The 19520-nt window shown below is 43.6% G+C and overlaps 1 protein-coding gene across 4 annotated transcripts in view; it reads left to right on the top strand.

The window, feature by feature from the left end:
- Positions 1-18951, top strand: part of GRAP2 (GRB2 related adaptor protein 2) — a 103428-nt gene extending 84477 nt beyond the window's left edge. For all 4 annotated transcript variants that reach the window (XM_088165283.1, XM_014882668.2, XM_088165285.1 and 1 more), the window contains 7 exons: positions 4866-4968; positions 8015-8106; positions 10326-10445; positions 12147-12315; positions 13935-14066; positions 15425-15544; positions 17740-18951. In XM_088165283.1, coding sequence (XP_088021409.1) covers positions 4891-4968; positions 8015-8106; positions 10326-10445; positions 12147-12315; positions 13935-14066; positions 15425-15544; positions 17740-17919 — 891 coding nt within the window. In that variant the 5' untranslated portion in view covers positions 4866-4890 and the 3' untranslated portion in view covers positions 17920-18951. The remainder of the gene's footprint in view (positions 1-4865; positions 4969-8014; positions 8107-10325; positions 10446-12146; positions 12316-13934; positions 14067-15424; positions 15545-17739) is intronic.
- The last annotated feature ends 569 nt before the right edge of the window (positions 18952-19520 follow it).

The raw sequence follows: 19520 nt of genomic DNA, 5'->3' as shown, positions 1-19520 counted from the left end.
AGCACGGCATCCCAAGGCCATCTTGTTTATCAGCTTTCACAACAGGGCAGTGCTTTTGCAGGACAAATCCCTCTGCTTCTGCCAAATCTGACCAGCTGACCTCCCTCCATCTGAGACAGGAGGTGGGCAAACAGGAGGAGGTGTTTCCCCACCATCCCAGTCCCCCCACACCAACCCTTCCAGCACGGCAAAGATTTGGGATTTTGTACCGTCACAGTATCTATCATGCAGTGCTGTGTCATATGCTCCTCTCTTTGAGCCCGTTGTTGCTCCAGCTTCCCATGTTGCTGCACAACTCTAATAATAATGGGAAGTGGCACAGAAGACCTGGGTTCCCTAGGGAGATTAAGCACCGTCCTAGCTTGGGGCATTTCTTACCAACTTCTGTTGGTTATAGAGTCCTGAAAGTTTGTTCCTTCTGTGAATCCATTTCCTAGGAGGCTTATTTTGTTTGCACACGGGCTCAGCCAAAATGCTATGCATTGCTCTGGGTGGCAGAATAGCCAAGACTTAAATGCATCATGTCTGAGTGTTTTAGTGTCTTGTTCTCCCTTATAAATTTTACCCTTATCACTGACAGTCAGTGAAGCTGCGCCGTTAACTCTGTAGCGAGAGGTTTGTGTTTTTGGAGCTAAATATCCCCATGCCACTTGTATGTGGCTTAGCTGGTGAAAACAAAGCTGTTATCTGCCACAGCTCTCCTAGATTACAGGTCCCTTCTCCATTGTTTCTGCCGAAATGTCATCTGGAGTTTCTGTACAGATGTTCAGGGTTGAATCCTGTCCCTGGTTGCTCATCAGTCCAATAGGTTGTTCTTGCAGAGCTGAACAAAGACACAGAGGCTCGTGCTGTATATCTTGGTGTAAAACCTCACTGGATGAAGCTTCAGACTGGAGATGTGTGCAATTGTTTATGCTACAGGCATACAAATATAAATGTTTTTCATATAGTTCCATTAAGCAAGTGAGTTGTTGTAATTTTGCTCTCCTTCTGATGTAAGTAGGTGAGGCTGGGGAAGGCTGAGGCTGGGCAGTCCCCGAGTGATGAGCTCTTCATAGGTGATGACCTTCCCTGGCATTGTTACTGCTGAATTTGGAACCAGCATGGTGTAGGGTAGCAGTGTTAAACTCTTTGGGACTCTGCTGTCAGGCTGTATTGCTTGCTGAGATGTTTTAGGCCTTGGCACTTTCCATCAACAGAGGCATTGATGTTCTTGCTCAGGGAATGGTGTTCTGCAAAACCGAAATGCCTGCCTTGTGCTCTGAAAGCCAGGCTGCTTTTCACTTTTCATTTTGTGAGCCTTCTGTTGCATTGCACTAGTCCCACAGAACTGCTGTAGTTTTACGCCTCTTGGATCTGCCCTGTTACAAAGGTGAACCACAGAGAAAATTCACCTGCATGCAGAAAGCCAGCACAAAATGAAGGGTACTTGTCAGCTTACGCTGGGAACTGAAAAATCCCTCTTTGAACATTGTGTAAACTCTCCACAAAGGTGATTTTCCCAGAGAACATTATGCACAGTCTAAAATTGTCCTTGGCTATCAAAAGCTTAAAGGAGTTGCACTACACAGTTAAAAGCAGAATTTGGGATAAAAGGTGCTTGAGAAATGTAAGTTATGATATTAGTGAAAAATTTCCTGTCTGTATTGTGGGGTGGTGCTCAGAGTCACACGCATGCAGAGGGGGGAATAATGGGCTGCTGGCAGGGGAATTTTCATGAGGGCCCAGCACTGACCCATGTGGAGTGGGGATTCTCAAGTTACAGGTGCAGGGAGGGACAGGATCAGAAAAACAGAACTGGTTTGAAGTTCAAGTGCTGAAAAGTGATAGGCTGGAGTTCAAAGACAGGATTATTGGCTAGTGTTGCTTTAGTAGTTGGTGAGGAAAGAGCTTAAGACCAGAGCATTACTGCATTGCTGATTTATCAACACAGCCAACACTGTGGATGGTGTTTGAGCCACTTCTAAATCCAGCCGCTGGCAATGAAAGACACATTTAATCCATGTGTTAGATTGTTTGAAGAGGTATCTGTCTCCTGGTCTCTCCCTGAGGCTGGAATTGCTGAAATTGAAAAGGAAGTGAGAGGGAAGATTCTAACTGTTTCACAAACTCTTCCCCTTTGGAGGGGGCCACATTCCAATAGCACCTTTAACATTTGGGCTATTGAAAAATTAAAGGTTTTCTACTCTCTTGCCCCCTGTAGAGAGAACCCCCACTATTTCTTCTGTACCTAAGGAAGAGAATCAAAGACAGGATTTGTATTTAAATAGTTTATTGGTTTTAAGTGTGTTCTTTTCCTCAAGCTGGGATTAATGGTCTGCATTCAGGAGTTCCAGGATCCATCTGCACTCTTGGCTCTGATCTCTCTGCAGCAGGCCACCACTCCAAGATAAAACAATGAAAAACAATCCTTATTAAAGTAATTCTCCTTTAGTCTTTTTCTTCAGATATCTTCCATGAAAAAGTATAATTGTTTAACCAATTCCCTTAAGGGTTATTTCCCCTCCAATTTAATACCCCTATGCTCTGTTAGCACACAACAGGGCTGACACTGCCTGTGGGGGTTACAAACTGAAGCTACAAAAATGTCTATGCAAGAATTCTCAAATCAGGCCCGAGCTGCATCTGCAAGGTAACACCAATATCTTGGAGTAAGAGGGAGACAGAGGGTGACCCTAACCTGCAAAAGGTATCAAAAGTAAGAATTAAAGAGCATTAATAGGTTAACAGAGAGAATAGGAAGTGAAAATGTTTGGAATAGGTGGAAATCTGAAGCCTGAGAATAAAGCATCAATGTGCTTTAGGGTGTTTCTGTTCAGCAGTGATGTGCATTGAAAGCCTAAGGCAGTAGGCTGGAATAGCAGAGCTCAGCCAAGCTGTGCACTCAGACCTACAGGGGAGGCCCTGGCTCTGAAGCAACCCCAATTGCTCCAGAACAGATTCATGCTGAATAAGCAGAACTCTTCTGTGGACTGCCAAAATTTTTTCCTTGGTGCTTTATAGCTCTCATCAGTCACATGGATATAAATTCTATAAGCACCAAAAAAGAGAGTGCTAACAGAATCCACTAGGAAGCATATAAACATCTTTATTTTAGTTAGAAGTGGTTGTAACAAATCTCAGAACTAATATCCAGTGATGTTATGGCCCCTCTTGTGGATCACTTTATTCAGGGATATTTAGTCAAGTGCAAAGGGACTGTGCAAGCAGGAAATAACAATTTAGCCAATAAATAACTGCTTTATACAGTTAACAGACACAGAACCTAGTTAGGATTTAATGAAATATTAAGCTACAAATTAGCATACTTCTCACCTGTGTAAAGGCAGCCAAAGATTCTTTGCAGGCATCAATCAGAAATGAAGAGCCAACTCCATGGTTGCCATTTGCTGCCAGCTAGGTCAGGACGGATGGCACTGACAACTCAACTCAGTGACCCAAATGATCTGTGACAGGTACTCAGCTAGACTGACTATCCCAACTAAACTATGGCTTTGTTTTTTTCTCTGACATTTTATATCCTCCCGTGTTGGTGTTTTTCCTCTGGAATCCCTGGGCTAGTGCTGGTGCAGTCCTAGAGCTTTTGCCTTGCAGGCTTTCTCCCAGCTCATTCTCAGCAGTTTAAGTTGAGCTGTATCAGAGCGGGGCCCTGGATCCTTGTTTCCCAGGCAGTTAAATCCCCGAGTTGTGTGTCAAAGGAGGAATATTACAGCATGTATTGCCGAGAAGGAGGGTTATAGCAGCCTTTTGATTTTAAAGTGGCAAAATTCTGGAGCTTGCTCAGTATCAACACTTTCTATTTTGGGGATCTTGTGTCAGTTCTAATAGATAAGAAATATCTAACCTTAGTGAGGGTTGTTTATTGGTTTGTACAGTGTCTTTCTAGAGTTTTCTGGTTAAAAATGTTTTGGATCAGGTAAGTTGGCACTTCCTCTCAAGCCATAAAGACTGGGTGTTTTTGTGAGAATTGAGATTAGGTAGTGGAACCTGTGGCTTCAGGATCTTTGTTCCCAGACAAACCTAGCTTAGAACTCGTCCTATTTCTTAGCTTGTCACTGGCAGCCTCACCACTGGGATGTGGGGTAAATGACCCAGCCATGGGAAATCTGCAGCTCTTGATTATAAAAATGCTCCTGCTGGGGTACATCCAAGTTTTGTGAGCAGGAAGTGGTGAAGGAGCAAAGCTCATCTTGCCACTTCCCCTGCCACATTGCTCTGGTGCTGAAAAGCAGGCTTTGGTTTGCAGGCTGTCTGATACATTTCAGGCTCCTGGGTTACTAACACTGAGGTAGGCTAACTCTCTGCCTGCTTCAAAATAGGGAATACAGCCTTTCTGCAAACAGTTTTTTCCTACCTGAAAGTTGTGGTCACCCATGTTAATCCATCACAAAGACTCCTTCAACCTTCTATATTGTGGCCCTTGTCCAAGAAAAAAATATATGTTTATTGCACCCCTGTTTGTTTTCTCCACAGTTTGACTCACTCTTGAGGTAAAGAGTAATTCACTGCAGGGAGCAAATGCATTTTTCTGTTGCAGGACAGAGTCACTTGCTTTACTGGGAACTGTGACAGAGTTGGTCTATACATGTTTTTCCCATGAGATTGCGAGTGCTTTAGAGAAAGAGATCTGTTGGAATAAGCATATACTATTGGTTATTCGTACTTCTGGCTTCAGCTAATTATAACCATGCCCCCTCTTCTACCTGCTAATATCTTTCCCTGTCTAGTAACCAGTGGCTGCCCGTAGTTGGTGTGTGCTTCCCCATATACAAATCACTGCACTGCCTGTCAGCTTTCCAGAGGCTGGACTCCACAATCCCAAGAGCTCACAGATGCTGACAAGTATCTGACTTTACTTCTTCCAGCTTTGCTCTGCCCCCAAGACACAGTATGGAAGCCATTGCCAAGTTTGATTTCACTGCTTCTGGAGAAGATGAGCTGAGCTTCCAGGCTGGGGATATGTTGAAGGTAAGTACAGTCCCCAGCTTGACTAAACAGAGTTTCTGAGACTGCTTCCAGATCTTTCTTGTTCTTCCATTTGCCTTGACAAAACAGATGAAGACACATCTATAAACTAGGATACAAATGAAGATACTCCTCTCCCATAGGATTTGCAATAAGACAGCAATTCCCAGGTTACTTGAGTCTGTGTCCATTTTTCTTGATTTTATGTCCATAAACTGTGGATTTCGTTGCCCTGCACTCCTCTGGCAGTCAGCAGGGAAGGGTAAGTACCTTCGCTGGGGGACAGATCAAGATCTTTGGTGACGGATTTTGAAGGTCCTATCTATTTTATTGACCAGGTAAATCATCCACAGTGACTACATTATGATGACTATGTCTAAATGCAGACAGGATCAGTTCTGTCCAGAGGGATTGCTGTCTTCCTTATTTCCAGCCCTTAAACTGTTTAAAAGATAACTCTTATCCATTACAGAATTTGTATCTAACTTTTCACCGTAAGTAATTATTGTTAGATGCTGCAGAGATTTCAGGCAATTGCAAATAGAAGATGAAAATCAATGAGACAGACACATAATGGAATCGTTTAAGAGGTCCTGGTCTAATAATGTTAATACACCCTTGCAGGAGTTGAACAATGGGGCAATGGCAGAAGTAGAGTTGATCATACACAATGCAGAGCTTCTGGAAGTCTCTTTAAATTTGATCTGTATGTGTTATGATAGAACAGTTCTTGTTAACGTTACCGAAGTCCCAGATGAAGTCACCTGAAGTTTCACCCTAATTATTTATCCACTTCTCAGCTCCAGATGTTCTGTTTCCATTGAAAATGCCTGACTATTACTCCTCCCCAAAGGCCTTAATTCCTTTACTGTCCAAGGGGATGATGTACAACAATAGGATGTAAATCCTTGTTTGGCAAGGAGCCTTTGCTACCCCTCTGTGCAGTCACAGATATTCCAGTTAGTAATCAGATTTTGGGTTTCAGCCTTGCCTTTTACATCACTGCCATTTTTTATTTTATTGGCCTTTTAATTCTTGGCATTTAGACAAAGTTGATAGCACCCAGAGCTCATTAGTACCAAATCTTTTCAAAGAGTTGTGAGAAGGTTCTGGAGAAATCACTGCCTCTCTTCAGCACAGATAAACACTCTTATTCTTCCCCTCTTATTCTTCAGTCCCTACTGTCACATGACCTTTACTGATGCCTTTTTTCTCTGGAGACTTCCATCAAGTCTCTGTCTGGGGTGATGGTGTTGGCCAGGTCACTTTTCTTTCTGTTCCTCACTTTCCCTTCCTGTAAAATCGTTATGAGCTCGAGCTTCCTTTCAAAGTATGCTGGAAGCTTCTGATAAAAAGTATCAACACTACACACCAATTTTATTATTATTAGTGGTCATAGAGAATTCACTACCAGAAAAATCAAACTGCCTCTTGTTTTAATGTCCTTGAGGTAAACAAAACAACACCTTAGCCACCCAACCCATAGTAGCAGTAAATCAGCCTGAGGAAAAACTCTGTTCTGGCATAGGCACAGGTACATTCATACCCCATCGTGAGCCCCCTCGTGCTGCCTGCAACAAGCTGCTGATTTATAAAGCAGATAACATGAAGTATTGATGTAGAGATTACAAAACAGGAAACATGAGGCCCTCAACCAGTAGTGACAGGAGGAAATCCACCCTCTTACCCCCCCACATCCTTCTCTGAGAGGATGACACCCAGAGAAACCTGCCAGCTCTGCAGTGGCAAACACCAGGTGGGTCTGTCTGGAAACCCCACTTCCAACAGAGCCCTAGCATGAGCAGCAAGTAGCTGTCATCCCCTGTTTGGCCAAGCAGTGACAAAAGATCCTTAACCCAGCACCCAGGCATGAGGACAGCAGTGACTGGACAAGTAGGGAAACCCACAGCTTTCTATTCCTTAACTTTTCTGAATCCAAATGTTTAAAAAAGGCCTACGTGGCAGGGAAGGCAATGAAGAATTGGCTCCAGAATCTGTAACGTCCTGTTTCCAATACAAAGCAGTTAAAATGTGCCTTAGGCTCCCAAAACCATGAGACTGGCTCGCAAAGTAACTATTATTACTGTTAACAATAGATTTTAAATTAGGTCTTTTCCGCTTGCTTTTTCCTTCTAAAAGTGTCATGGCTCATGCTTTTAGACTCCCCTCCAAAACCAGAAAGAGCGGAAACATGATCTATTTCATACAGCAGACTCCTGTCCCGGGGTTGCAATGTCAAACAAAACACCAAGGACCACAACATTTGCAGTAAAATCCCAATGTGGTTGTAGTCCTGTCCTCTCTCCTCTAGCTTAGGGCTGCATCGTGGGCCAGCAGCCAGGGTGTCATGAATTTGGGCCCTCCCCGGTTGGCAGTGATGTTTCTAAGGACCATTACAGTTAATGTGAGCACACTTGAAGCTGCTCCAGTGCGTGATGTGGACTCACTTCCAGCTATCCTACAATCTCCTAAGTATAATAGTGTCTTGAAAATACTTTTTTCCTCCTTCTTTTATCTACCTTGGCAAAGCTCAGGACAGCTGAAGACTTAACCCACTAAAGAATCTCTTGTGAAATGACAGGTGAGAGCACATGGTAACATCTGTGCAGTCGTAGGGCACACAGATACAGCTGCATATCCTTTCATATCCATATGTTAGAGGAGTTTTCACTGATATTTTCTTCTTCCCTTGTGAATCTGAGATGCTCCAGTACCAGCTATAAAAGGCAGCACAAAGAATAACTTAAACCCCTATTAAGTCTTTCAAAGCTGTATTTCTCCATTTCACAGGCACCAGAGATAAAAGGACAGGGGGTCAGACAAAGGAGTAAAGTTAACAAGAAAACTCTCTGATTCCACTCAGGATTTTTTGTTGCTTGCTTACTCTGAAGTGGTCATCAGCCACTAACCTTGTTGCACCGTGGGTGGGGAGTAGAGAATGTTAATCATTTTCTTTCATTCTTAAAAGACATTCTAGGTTTCTGCCCGAGTCTTGTTACTTTTGCCTTTCTCAGGAGGTGCCTTTATTCTATCCATTTCTCCATTGCAGATTTTGAGCTCCCAGGAAGAGTGGTACAAGGCTGAGCTCAGAAGTCACGAGGGCTACGTTCCTAAGAACTTCATTGATTTCCACGTTCCCCCGTAAGTGTGACAGAAACGGTGTCACCACCATGGCACATTTCCACCGAGTGCTGCCAGGAGCACGTTTACATGCACGTGCAGACGACAGGACAGGGGAAGTGCTGGACATAACATCCTACAGTTTGGGGCTGGCAAGGATTGCCATAATGCTACACACACTTCTGCCAGCACAGTATATTTCTACCCCAAAACATCCTCTGTTCTTTCGGAGCTAAGTGAATCTCGATGATCACTGTCAGTCCCAAGTGACTCTTTTGTTACTGCTGGGATGTGCAAGAATTGCATTTAGATGTCCTTAGAGAGGAGAATAGTCATGATGTGAAGTCTTGGGAGCAGAGACAGAGGCTAAGCACAAAAGGAAGAGCAAGGTATCTTTCTGAAAACGAATTATAAAAAAATTTCCTCCCCCTTCGACTCTTAGAGACACTGAGTCCCTTTTCCCACGCTGGCACGGCATTCCCTCCCCGTGCCAAGGCTGGTGAGTGTCTGTCGGTGCACTAGAGGTCAGTGCAATGCTGCACGAGTGTGACAGCTGCTGTTACCCTGGATCGGCACAGTTCACAGACCAGACACAGCGCCCTGCTCTCTCACACACACAGACAGATCTGACAGAGGACAGGCGCACCTGCATTTCTCTCCTCCCCCGGAGGAGATGGAGCTGCACTTCCAGAAAAGACTGATGCGTGTTGGAATGCATGTTAAATGTGCTCTCCAGCCCTATGCCATCAATATGACAGTGTATGGGATTTTTTACAACATTTCAGTCAGCAGAAATACTCCCAGGAGCGCCTCTCATTGTCCTGTTTTTTCACAAGTGCTGCAGCATTTCAAGAGTGAGCAAGCAGAGCTTGCACCAAGCCCAGTGGCTGTAATGCACTGGTGCCCTGAGCAGTCATACTGGGAGCACACAGCGATTTTGAGGTTACAAATAAGTGCCTCTGTCCCTTTTGGAGGTAGCACTTACTGGCCTTTTTGGACATAAGCCAACCTGCTTGGCTGAGCTGAAGGACATTATTAGTTTGTTGTTCAAATATGGTCTCGTACTTTTGGACCTCAGGGGGATGAGATCTTCCAGTCAGTTGTTCATGTTCACTCTTTCACAGAGCTGTGCCATCACTCAGGAGCATTGGCAGCTTCTTTTTTCACACACGTTTTTCTCGTGTTGCTTTCTCTGTGCAAGAGCTGTGAAGAAATATTTCCACTTCGACACTTTTGTAAGCACCAGGTCTGCACTTTGAAGCAGTTCAGGCCAGAAGACAGAACGAGACACAGGGAAGAAAGCTGCCTCCTATTTTTGATGGATTGTTTTTGCCCATCTTTTTCTTGTTAAGTAATCACTGAGACTGGTTATCAAGGCTCATCAAAGTCTGATTTTTCTTTGCTAATGGTACATAGGTAGACTGTGATGATAATAAGGAACTCCAAAGTGGAAATGACAGATGTTAGGAAATTAACAGTCCTTAATTTTAATGCAATACAGGCAATTAAGTATTAGGTAAAGTCAAAGACTGCAGATTGTAGATCTTATTAGCTATGGAGTAGACATATGCAAATGTATGCGATTCTTTTGTTCCTCTACTGAAAAATTTCTACTGACATCTTACTCTTTTACTATTTATGGTGACTTTCTCATTATTAGTCCAGTGACTTATGCTGTTGTTTGTTATGCCTGGCTAAATTTGTGTAAGTGTGCTTATATATTTTGTGCTTCTGAAATTTTGTGGTATTGTAACTCTTGCAGGAACCAATTTATTAGTACTAAAACTTTCATGGCTTTCTTCTGCTAAAAATTTATGTGTGTTCCATGCAATATATCCATCACAGCCCAGTAATTTTTAATCAATTTGCCAAAAAGCAATTTGATCTATATGCCTGAGAATTATGTATGTATATATGTATACATATACATTTGTAATTTAAAATTTCTTTGACTAACCTTATTGTACTGTAATTAGAGTTTCAGCTGAGTGTTGCTTCTTAGCAGACTAAAGCTTACATTGTTCTCTTTGCATGTACATGCTTTTACTACTCAAGGAAAATGGTCTGCATCTATCAAACCCTGTACCTCAGCATATACATGGCCACTGGGAGTAGTCATGTGGGCTCCTCTGATCCTTTTGTTTTCATCCCTCCACCCTGCTTATTCACATTCTCCCTACCCTCATTTTTTTTAATTCCTCACCTTAATTCACATGCCCATGATTTTTCCCACTTGGCAGCTGGTTTGATGAGAAGATATCCCGCCATGAAGCAGAGAACCTTCTCATGAGCAAAGGAGTTGGCTGCTTCATCGTCCGGGCCAGTCAGAACTCTCATGGTGACTTTTCCATCTCTGTCAGGTATCACAGTATATTCCTGCTTCTTTTCCTGTTTAATCGAGTCCCTAGCCTCCTCTCATAAGGATTCCTCATGTGATGTAGACTCTTGAGAAGTTTGCATGCTGCCAGTCGCTGGTAGTGCTGCTGTGTTGTGAATGAGAACAAGCTAGGCATCTGATTCCCAAATGTTTCTGCTTCTTTTCAAGTGGCACAGTGAATGCCCCATTCCAAAGCTACGTCCCCTGGTGACCTCCTTCTCTGAAAGAGCTACAGCAAAGCAGAGTATTACAGGGAAAATCTCCCACAGTACTTAACATGTGTCTTCCATTTGTTTTAATTCCCTGAGAGTTCTGGTTGCTGAATCCAAGAATTCAACTACTACCTATTAAAAAATTATTATTGCATTGTTAACTTATTTCCCACAGGTCACTGAACAGCCATTGGACGAGGAAAGGTTTTTCATTGCTTGCAGCCCAGCTGCATTTCAGCAACTTGCTGTAGCCCAGCACTTCTCAGTGGATTTGCTTCTAAGCAGAGCTCTTAAATGATGTTTGGTTTCCCAGTTTTCAGTCAAATAGTTGATAACCAGTTTTAAGTTAGAGTCATGATTAACAATGTCTTTTCCAAGTGGTATGTACTTGCTGATCAGGCAGCTCAAAAAGTATCCAGGAGGAACGCAGGAAAACATTCTGGTTACATTTGCACCAATTAACACCCACAAATCAAGTATAGCCAGGCTCTTTCTCTGGCCCTGAAGTCAGGCAGTGTGGCAGAGGTCAGGTCTGTATGGCTACACCCTCTTCACCCCACCAAACAGAAGAGCTGTATTCAAGCAGCTCCCTGTGAGCAGTTCCCGGCCTGTTCTTTCTAACCATGGCCCAGCACTATTTAAGGGAGAGCTTTACTATTTAAACCACAACCGTGCTAACACTTCAACAGCTTGGGACTGTAACAGTCAAGGATAGCATTCAGTCCCTGCCTGTCTCCATTTAGTTATTTGTGCAGATGTAGCCCCTGAGTGTTTTGAGTGCCTGGAGGTGAGTGCCCTGAGAGCAAGGAGGTGGGCACCAAAACCAGATCACATCTGGTGCAAAGAGGAATTGTACACATCACACAAGAGGTGAGAGGAGGGGAGGTGCAGGGGGAATAAGGGGCAAAAGGTTGAGATTGTTAATTTGGCTTGTAACAGCATCAGAAAATTCCTTTTTTTTCTTCTTTTTTTGATAGGGAGAATGACCTGTAGTAATGTTGTTACACTAGATTTTATACCATTTTAAAGCTTAGTATATGGCTTCACATGGCTCCGTCTGCATGTCATGGTGATCCCCATGGTGTAAAGGTGTAAGACAGGTCTTATAGCCAATACAAACTGGATGTTAACAGGACCTGCAGAGGCTGTTGTGTAGACTACAACTGCACTTTTTCACCCTGGAAGCTCCTGTGACCTTTATTTCAAAAGAGAGGATTTTAAACCCTGTGCTTTGTTCTGATAGTGCTTTGTGACTGGGCAGCCCTGGGGCACTCAGCGTTTGCAAGTCAATGAGTCTTTTGAAATAGAGCCACGTCTGAGCCCAGTATGCACAAGGACTTCCATTGCATGACTTTCCAGAAGTCTAGATTTGGCCAAGCAAGAAGTTTTGGTACCCTTCTGGAAAAGACTTTTTCAAAAAAGGTAGAAATGCATGTTTGGTGTTTGATGATGTCTTTTCCTTTGGGATCCAGGCATGAAGATGATGTGCAACACTTCAAAGTGATGAGGGATTCAAAGGGTAGCTATTACTTGTGGACAGAGAAATTCCACTCGCTAAACAAGCTGGTGGACTACTACAAGACAACTTCCATTTCCAGGCAGAAGCAGATCTTCCTAAGGGACAACAGCCAAGAAGAACAGGTAAACACAAACTGTCTTTAGGAGTTTCTCAGTCAGAAACCTTTCTGTGGAAGGAGTTAATCCCATGAGAATGTCTCAGGATGGGGAGGAGAACAGTCTGTCCCTGGAAACCCAGCCACATCACTACACTGGTGGGGGCTGAGACCCAGATTTTTAGTGGATTCAGTGGTATGTAGAGTTGTATAATTGAGCAGAATTGTTTGATTCTTCAAATCTGAATAGAGGTGCTTTGCTAAAACTGTGCTAAGACCTCTGAGCTGAAATTCTAAGATGCCAAGGGAAGCAGGACTTACCTTATTGAAATGCCTAGATTTCCTAAGGGCAGGTACAGAGCTGACTGGTGGGTTGTGACTGAGAAGAATTTGAGTCTGGTTTCTTAGTGTCATTGCACGCACCCAGAGTGCAACTACAACTGCAGGTTTGTCTGCTCAGAGGAATTGTCCATCTTCTGCTACTGAGCAAACACAGTAAAAGGAATGTGGAGGAACGGAGGGCAGAACCTGGAGCAGTTAACCTGGCTGTTAGGAACTGGAAAGTACTACTGAGAACAACATAGCAGATCAAGAAGATGTGCCTTCAGGGAAGGTATAGTCGATGTTTGAGAAGGCAGAGAAATCCCAGTCCAATGAGTGCCTGGTTTTGTGCCAGAGAAACAAGCAAATGACATAGCAGAGGCTGCTGCACATTGCACTCCCTGTACTGGGAGTGAACATGCCTGGTCACTGCAGCAAGCAAAGTCCTGCTTTACCGGGAAATGGACTCTGGTATTAAATTACCAGCATGTGCAAGTAGAGGCAAGGCAGAAAGTATGTGACCTGTTGACTACAGCAATAAAGTTGTATAGGCTGCATGTGGGTCGTTCTTGCTGTCTCAAAATGAGAGATGATACATTTTCCAATCTGAAGAACAGACCTGGGTTGTTGTCTCTTTCTAGACCGTTTATACAGAGCTTTAAAAATGCACTAGTAAGGCATTAAAATAGAGGCTCTGGGATCTGTAAGAGCGAGATCACAGTGATGAATCTCTGTGTTTGGGAAAAGAAAGACTGTATGCATGTATCAGTATAACAACCTGTTTGGGCTGACTGTGAGCAGGAAGGGAAAGAGAGACATTTGCTCCAAGATGCAGACAGGCAAATGAAAGTACAGAACTCAAGTTTGCTTTGGCAAACTCTCTGCACATTTGTTATGGTGATGGGCACAGCGGGGTGTGTTTAGCAGTCATCACAGTGGGGTTTCTCTTCACAATTCAAATTTTTAGATGCTACAGCCATATGATAAAATGATTGTAATATAGATTTCAGTGCAGAGACAAATGAAGCCTAAGGTCATTACTTCAAGAAAGAGCTTGGCTCCTGTGCTGATCCTCACATCAGTAGCCATGTTTTCAGCCCAGCACCTCCCAGTACTACCTGCTACTGGAGAGTGGCAATGACAAAGAAGTAAAATACAGGATTCTTGGTTTGTTCTTCTCTTCAGAGAAGCAGAGTCTTTTATTTGAAAGAGCCTCCAGAGCAGTGGGTAGTGGTAGTGCTCAGTGTGCAATGATTGCAGAGCTTTAGTCAAGGATGTGGTAGGAAGCAAAACCTGACTTCACTTTTGGGATCTTTTTTCCATCAGGAGAGGCGGGGTGGGAGCCTGGAACGGATAGGTCGGGAAGGATTCCACATGGCAGGAGCAGCTGGAGAAGATCATTCTTCTATATCCAAGAAATATGTAGAGCATCCTGTTCCCATACTGCAGCAGCAACAGGTACTACCAGGAACAAGGGGCTGGGACATTAAGCCCGGGCATACGAAACATTGGCTTTTATTGCTTGGTAGTGTGTGAACAGTCACTTTGTCAAAATTCTGCATCTCTCAGCTGTGCACACAAAAGAGAACTCGCTTCCTAGATGTTTCCTACTTCTTCTCTCCGTCTGCCTGGGCCAATTTGTGTTGATATGACTTAGATATGTGGTCATATGGCTACTTGCCTTTGAATTTGATTTTGTCTCATTCTTCTTTGGCTAATTTGGCTACTAGATTTATAGGCCTGCTTGCTGTCCTTTACACTATGGAGCAGCCAAAGAAAAGGTAAAGCAGTGAGTTCTCAGATACAGTCAGCTGCATCAGCATCACTGATGTTCCCCCAGCATGTGGGACAGAGGAAAAGGAAGGAGTGGGCAGGATTGGATCATAATGACTCCAGATTGGCTGAAGTCCCCTTGGAAAGCATGACTTATTATCTGTGAGTTAGAACAACCTTAGTTTTTCTCCAAAAGTCTCAGACACAAAAAAAAAGCCCCTCTGTGACCATTTGTCCCAGCAGCTGTGAAATACAGCTGAGGACAATCAACTTTCAACTCCTAAGGAGTAAAACCCAAAATAGAATAGTCTAAGCTGACCTTTTCTATGAGGGTCATTACTTGCAGAACTGAAGCACAGGGACTTTATAGGAAGCAGACATCTAAAATTATTATGGGGGGGCTTGCCCCTGACTCCTTGCCCACTAATAACTCTTAAGTCCCTTCATTTATGCATCTAAGAATATATATGTCATGGTTTAATCTCAGCTGGCAACTAAGTACCATGCAGCCATTCAGTCACTCCTCTTCCTGCTGGTGGGAGTAGGGAAAGAATCAGGAAAAACATAAAACTCGTGGATTGAGATAAGAACAGATTTATAATTGAAATAGAGTAAATAGTAGTAGTAGTAGTATTAATAGTCATTATTATGGTGATTATTTGCTATTTATTTAAAAGGAAATAACAAAAAGAGAGAGAGGAATAAAACTCAAGAAAAGGAAGTGAGGCACAATACAATTGCTCATCACCCACTAACTGATGCCAGTCCCTGACCAGTTATTGGCCTCTTCTAGCCAATTCCCTCTGGTTTATATACTGGGTATGATGTTCTAGAGTATGGAATATCCCTTTGGCCAGACACTGAAAAATCCTTGATTTAGAGTGAGCCACTACTTAGCAACAACTGAAACATTAGTGTATTATCAGCAGAATTCACATACTAAATCCAAAATACAGCACTGTACCAGCTACTATAAAGAAAATTAACTCTATTCCAGCCAAAATCACAACAACGTGACTTTTCTGCTGCTGTTTTCTTTCTAGGAAAGACATGGTGGGAGTCTGGACAGGAAAGATGTGATGCATAGACTAAGGGATTACGGCCAAGGAAGTGCAGGAGCTATGCAACGGAGACACACAGACCCACCACACCAGCAGACACCAGTAGGTGATGCACCTGGAAGCCTCCTCTGCCCAAGTCAGTGGGTCCCTTAGCAATGGCCAAGCAGTCTGGACAATGTCACCTACGTGGAGGTTGCATGAGAAGTGGTGTATTTTGCCTGCCAGGCTATGTCTTACAAGACATTTTTGAGTCTCAAGACTCTATCCCAGCCACTTAAATCTGCTTGTGGGGCACTCTGAGAGTAGGACTACAGTGTTGTGTGACCATAGTTCTGGTAACTGCTCTCAAGGTCAGCCTTATGCAGCCTCAGTGGAAGAGGGAACTTAGCATGAGCTCAGCAAAACAGGCATCTGGGACATTGGAATGAGCACAAGCTCACCCATGGATTTTGATCAAGCATGAGTCCAGTCCAGCAGAGGACATTTCTGAAAGACTAATGGTCTCTTCTAGGAGAACTTCATGTCCATTAATGCACAGGGCTTTCAAGTATCTTTGCCCCTAAAGCCAAGCAGTGACTGATGTCAGTAACTAAATGTGCAGTACATTTTTTAAGTTCTATGGACAGCAGCCTCATGATACTGTACCACACTACAGTGCTCCTCGTCTTTCAGTGCACTCATATTCACACTGTCTCTTCCATTAATTTTTGCTGCAGTCCTGAGAAGGCCTGAGATCACCCAGCCCTACTTGTCTGTGCCTGGCACCTCTCTCAGACCTCCTTTGCTGTCAGAGAGGGACTCGCCTACCTGACACCCTTGGCTGTCAGAGCCTCTTAGCACTTGGGATGTGGGTGTGATCCAGATGTGTCTCTGCAGACACCCCAGACCACTCCCCTACTGCATCCATACCTGGCACTTGACCTTCAGTCACTACCTGCTCTGTAAATTCCCACTATATGAATGCCCACATAGGATGTGCTGTCTTTCTGTGCCTCAGCCTGTGATTCCACTGCCAGCTACAAAGTATTTCCCCATCAGCTCAGTGTGACCTAAGGCATGCTTCTCTTCCTTGAGGAAATGTCCAGCTTAGCCCACAACCAGAGAACCTAGATCTAAGGAGAGAAGGGAAGGACAACAGACCTTTCTCAAATGGGAGTGAAAAAGAACAGATTGGATTAGGAGATTTGGAACATGTTAAAATATAGGGGCATGCCCTTTTTTTTTTTTACAAAAACCCCGAATCTTTATTGTAATCCATCTTAAAATACATTGTTTTTATCTCTTAGAGGCAGTGGCAATGAATAACAACATAATTTTGCCTGCCACATCCTATCAGTGATGTAGAAGCCACAAATCCAATTATAGGAAGGTCTATATGTCCAACCAAATAACTAGGGGCCAGTACTAAGCTGGGCCCTGAATGGAAGATTTATCAAAAGTTAGTATGTCTTCAAACAGATCTCTCCATCTGTCCCTGCCAGATATACCTCCTAAATTATCCATGCCCTGTGGTGTGGATGCCAACAATTTCCCAGAAAGAAGCCCAAACAATGTCCTTTAAAATATGATTTCTGCCCAAAGTGGGAGATTGACTGCTAAGTCTTAAAAAAAAAAAAATCAAACCATAGTGCACATTAAAGTGCACACCCCAAAATAAACCTATATACCCAAACAGAATCCTTCAGATCTCAGGGGCCTGACCTCGGGGTGAGTCTGAAGAAGGTTTAAGACCCTCCCCTATGCCCCAAAAATGTCTGAAAGAGCAAGTATCCTTCTTTATCCTTCTTTACAATGTTCTCTACTCTCACCTATGTGTTGGCTGTCTCAGTCCTCAACTGGCCAAGGACACATTTTGATATCTGCACCAGGCCAGCTCCCTAGAGCCATTCCCTAATAGTTCTATCCCAGCAGGTCTCAGGCAGGAGTCCTGTGCTCCCATAACTGGCTTCAGACGTGGCTGTCCTGGCTGGCCTTACAGGGCAGAGGCAGCAGAGCCATGAGAACACCATTTCCTAAGGACCTGCTCTGTCTGACTTGTCACCTCATGATGCAAATATCCACAAATACACTGAGGCTGCTGAGAAACCAAACACCATCCCTTAAGTGTCCCAGTAAATTGGTCCCTCCTTCCTGGCATATTGGCCACTTCCTGGCTTAATTGCAAGTTGGTTTAAAATCCAGCACTGCTTGTCCTTGCTTAGTGAATGCATTTACTGGGTCTTAAGAGAGGTGACAGGAGGATGATCTTTACAAGCCCTGGCTCCTTGTTCCCTGCCTGTCTCTTGTGTCCTTTGCAGCGCACGCTGTGGGTCCGTGCCTTGTACGACTTCGATGCCATGGAGCACGACGAGCTGGGATTCCGCAGTGGGGACATCGTGGAGGTCCTGGACAGCTCCAACCCCTCCTGGTGGAAAGGACGCCTGCGTGGGGAGCTGGGTCTCTTCCCTGCCAACTATGTCACACCAGTGCTGCTGTGAGGGCACAGTGTGGCCCAGAGGGCTGTGCTGGAGCTGCTCCTCTGACCTGACAGGGACTGAGAAGGAGTGCATCTTCCCTTGCCACCAGGACATACATTGTTTATTGTTTTGTCTTAATTTATTGGCAGTTGATCTTTTGAAATGTTGGGATGAAAGAGAACCTTTTGAAGAATAATTTTTCCCCCCTATTTTTCACAGTCGTAAAGGAGGGGGAACAAAAATCTTGGACTATTCATTGAGACTTTTCTGGATCCTCCCTGCCCTGTCACCTCTTTGGCTAACTGTTGATAAGCTCCTACAATTAGGTTTATTCTGTAGAAATGCCCTTCAGGAAAGTCAGGCTTCAGGTTCAATATTCAGGTAGCCCTATCCCTTAATTTTGGATTTGGTAGCAGTCATAGTCTCTTCAGGCTCCATTCCACCTTTCTTTCCGAGGCAGGAATGAATTAAATGATCCTTGGCAAGTACATTAACCCTTCAGTGTGGGAAGGAAAGTGAAGGGGCTTTAGGTTGAGGCAATCTAGACTTTTCTTAATAGTTTCTGGCTTACCCATTTCTTACTGTCTGTATGGACTGTATGGATATAGCAGATGAAGGGAAGGAATCCTGTAAGCTTTTGTACAAACATACAAGTGGTGAAGGTATGGGAGGGCAAGAAGCTTTCTTTGTTTCTTCTCATAGGCCTGCTCTTCTTTCTGCACCCTGTAACAACTTACCCATTTTCAAGCTGCTCTTTTAGGTACCTACACTTCAGCTAGATGGACTGATTAGAGCAGATCAGGCCCTTCACCTAAATGAGTATCCACTGGATTGGATTGCAATTAATATTCCTCACTGGTTCTTTTTGTAGAACTGAACTGGGGAAGGATTGGAGGGGTTTCTCTGGTTTGGTGGCAGAAGTTCTTTCCCTGAGAACTTGCTGTGTTGAGCATCACCAAGTACACAATTCTGGCTTACTAGAGAAATGTCTCATCCAGGAGGTTAAGCTGTTCTTTTACAGTATGCAGAGAATAAAGCTGTAGCCATCAAATAGTCTGTTCTCTGTTCCAGTTTCTTTTGGATAAAATAAGGTAAATTAATAGTTTTTCAAATAACTGTTGAGTGATAGAAATTTATTGGAAATGCACATTACCTGTCCCCTTCTCATACTCTGTGAAGGGGATTCTGCTGCATAACCACTGCTCAGGCATGTTGCTGTTAAACGAGCTGCCTGAATTTTTCACAACATGTGGGACCTCAGCAGTCAGCAAGGAGAAGTGATGATTAATCATTACTGAAAAAGAAAGAACAGGCAAGTGAAAACCTCTAAACATAAATCAGGCTCAGCAACAAGAAAAAGAAAAAAAAGAAAAAAACAACTCTTTTGTTAGTCTCAGTGGAAGAAAAAGAACCCAGGAAACTGGTTCTTGGTGAAGTCCAATTCAATGTAGCTAGCCTGAATAAAGCTGCCAGCTAGACACAGTATTAGCACAAAGAACCCGTTTTGAGAGAACTCCACCAAAAGCACATTGTTAATGGGTGAAGTAAAATGAGAATATTTAACAAGGCATATAAGCTCTGAAGAGAACAGAAAACTTTGAAAGACACATTAAGAACTTCCT

This window comes from Sturnus vulgaris, chromosome 5, assembly GCF_052056855.1.
Source record: "Sturnus vulgaris isolate bStuVul1 chromosome 5, bStuVul1.hap1, whole genome shotgun sequence".
Lineage (NCBI taxonomy): Eukaryota > Metazoa > Chordata > Aves > Passeriformes > Sturnidae > Sturnus > Sturnus vulgaris.
This window is presented reverse-complemented; position numbering and strand designations above follow the sequence as displayed.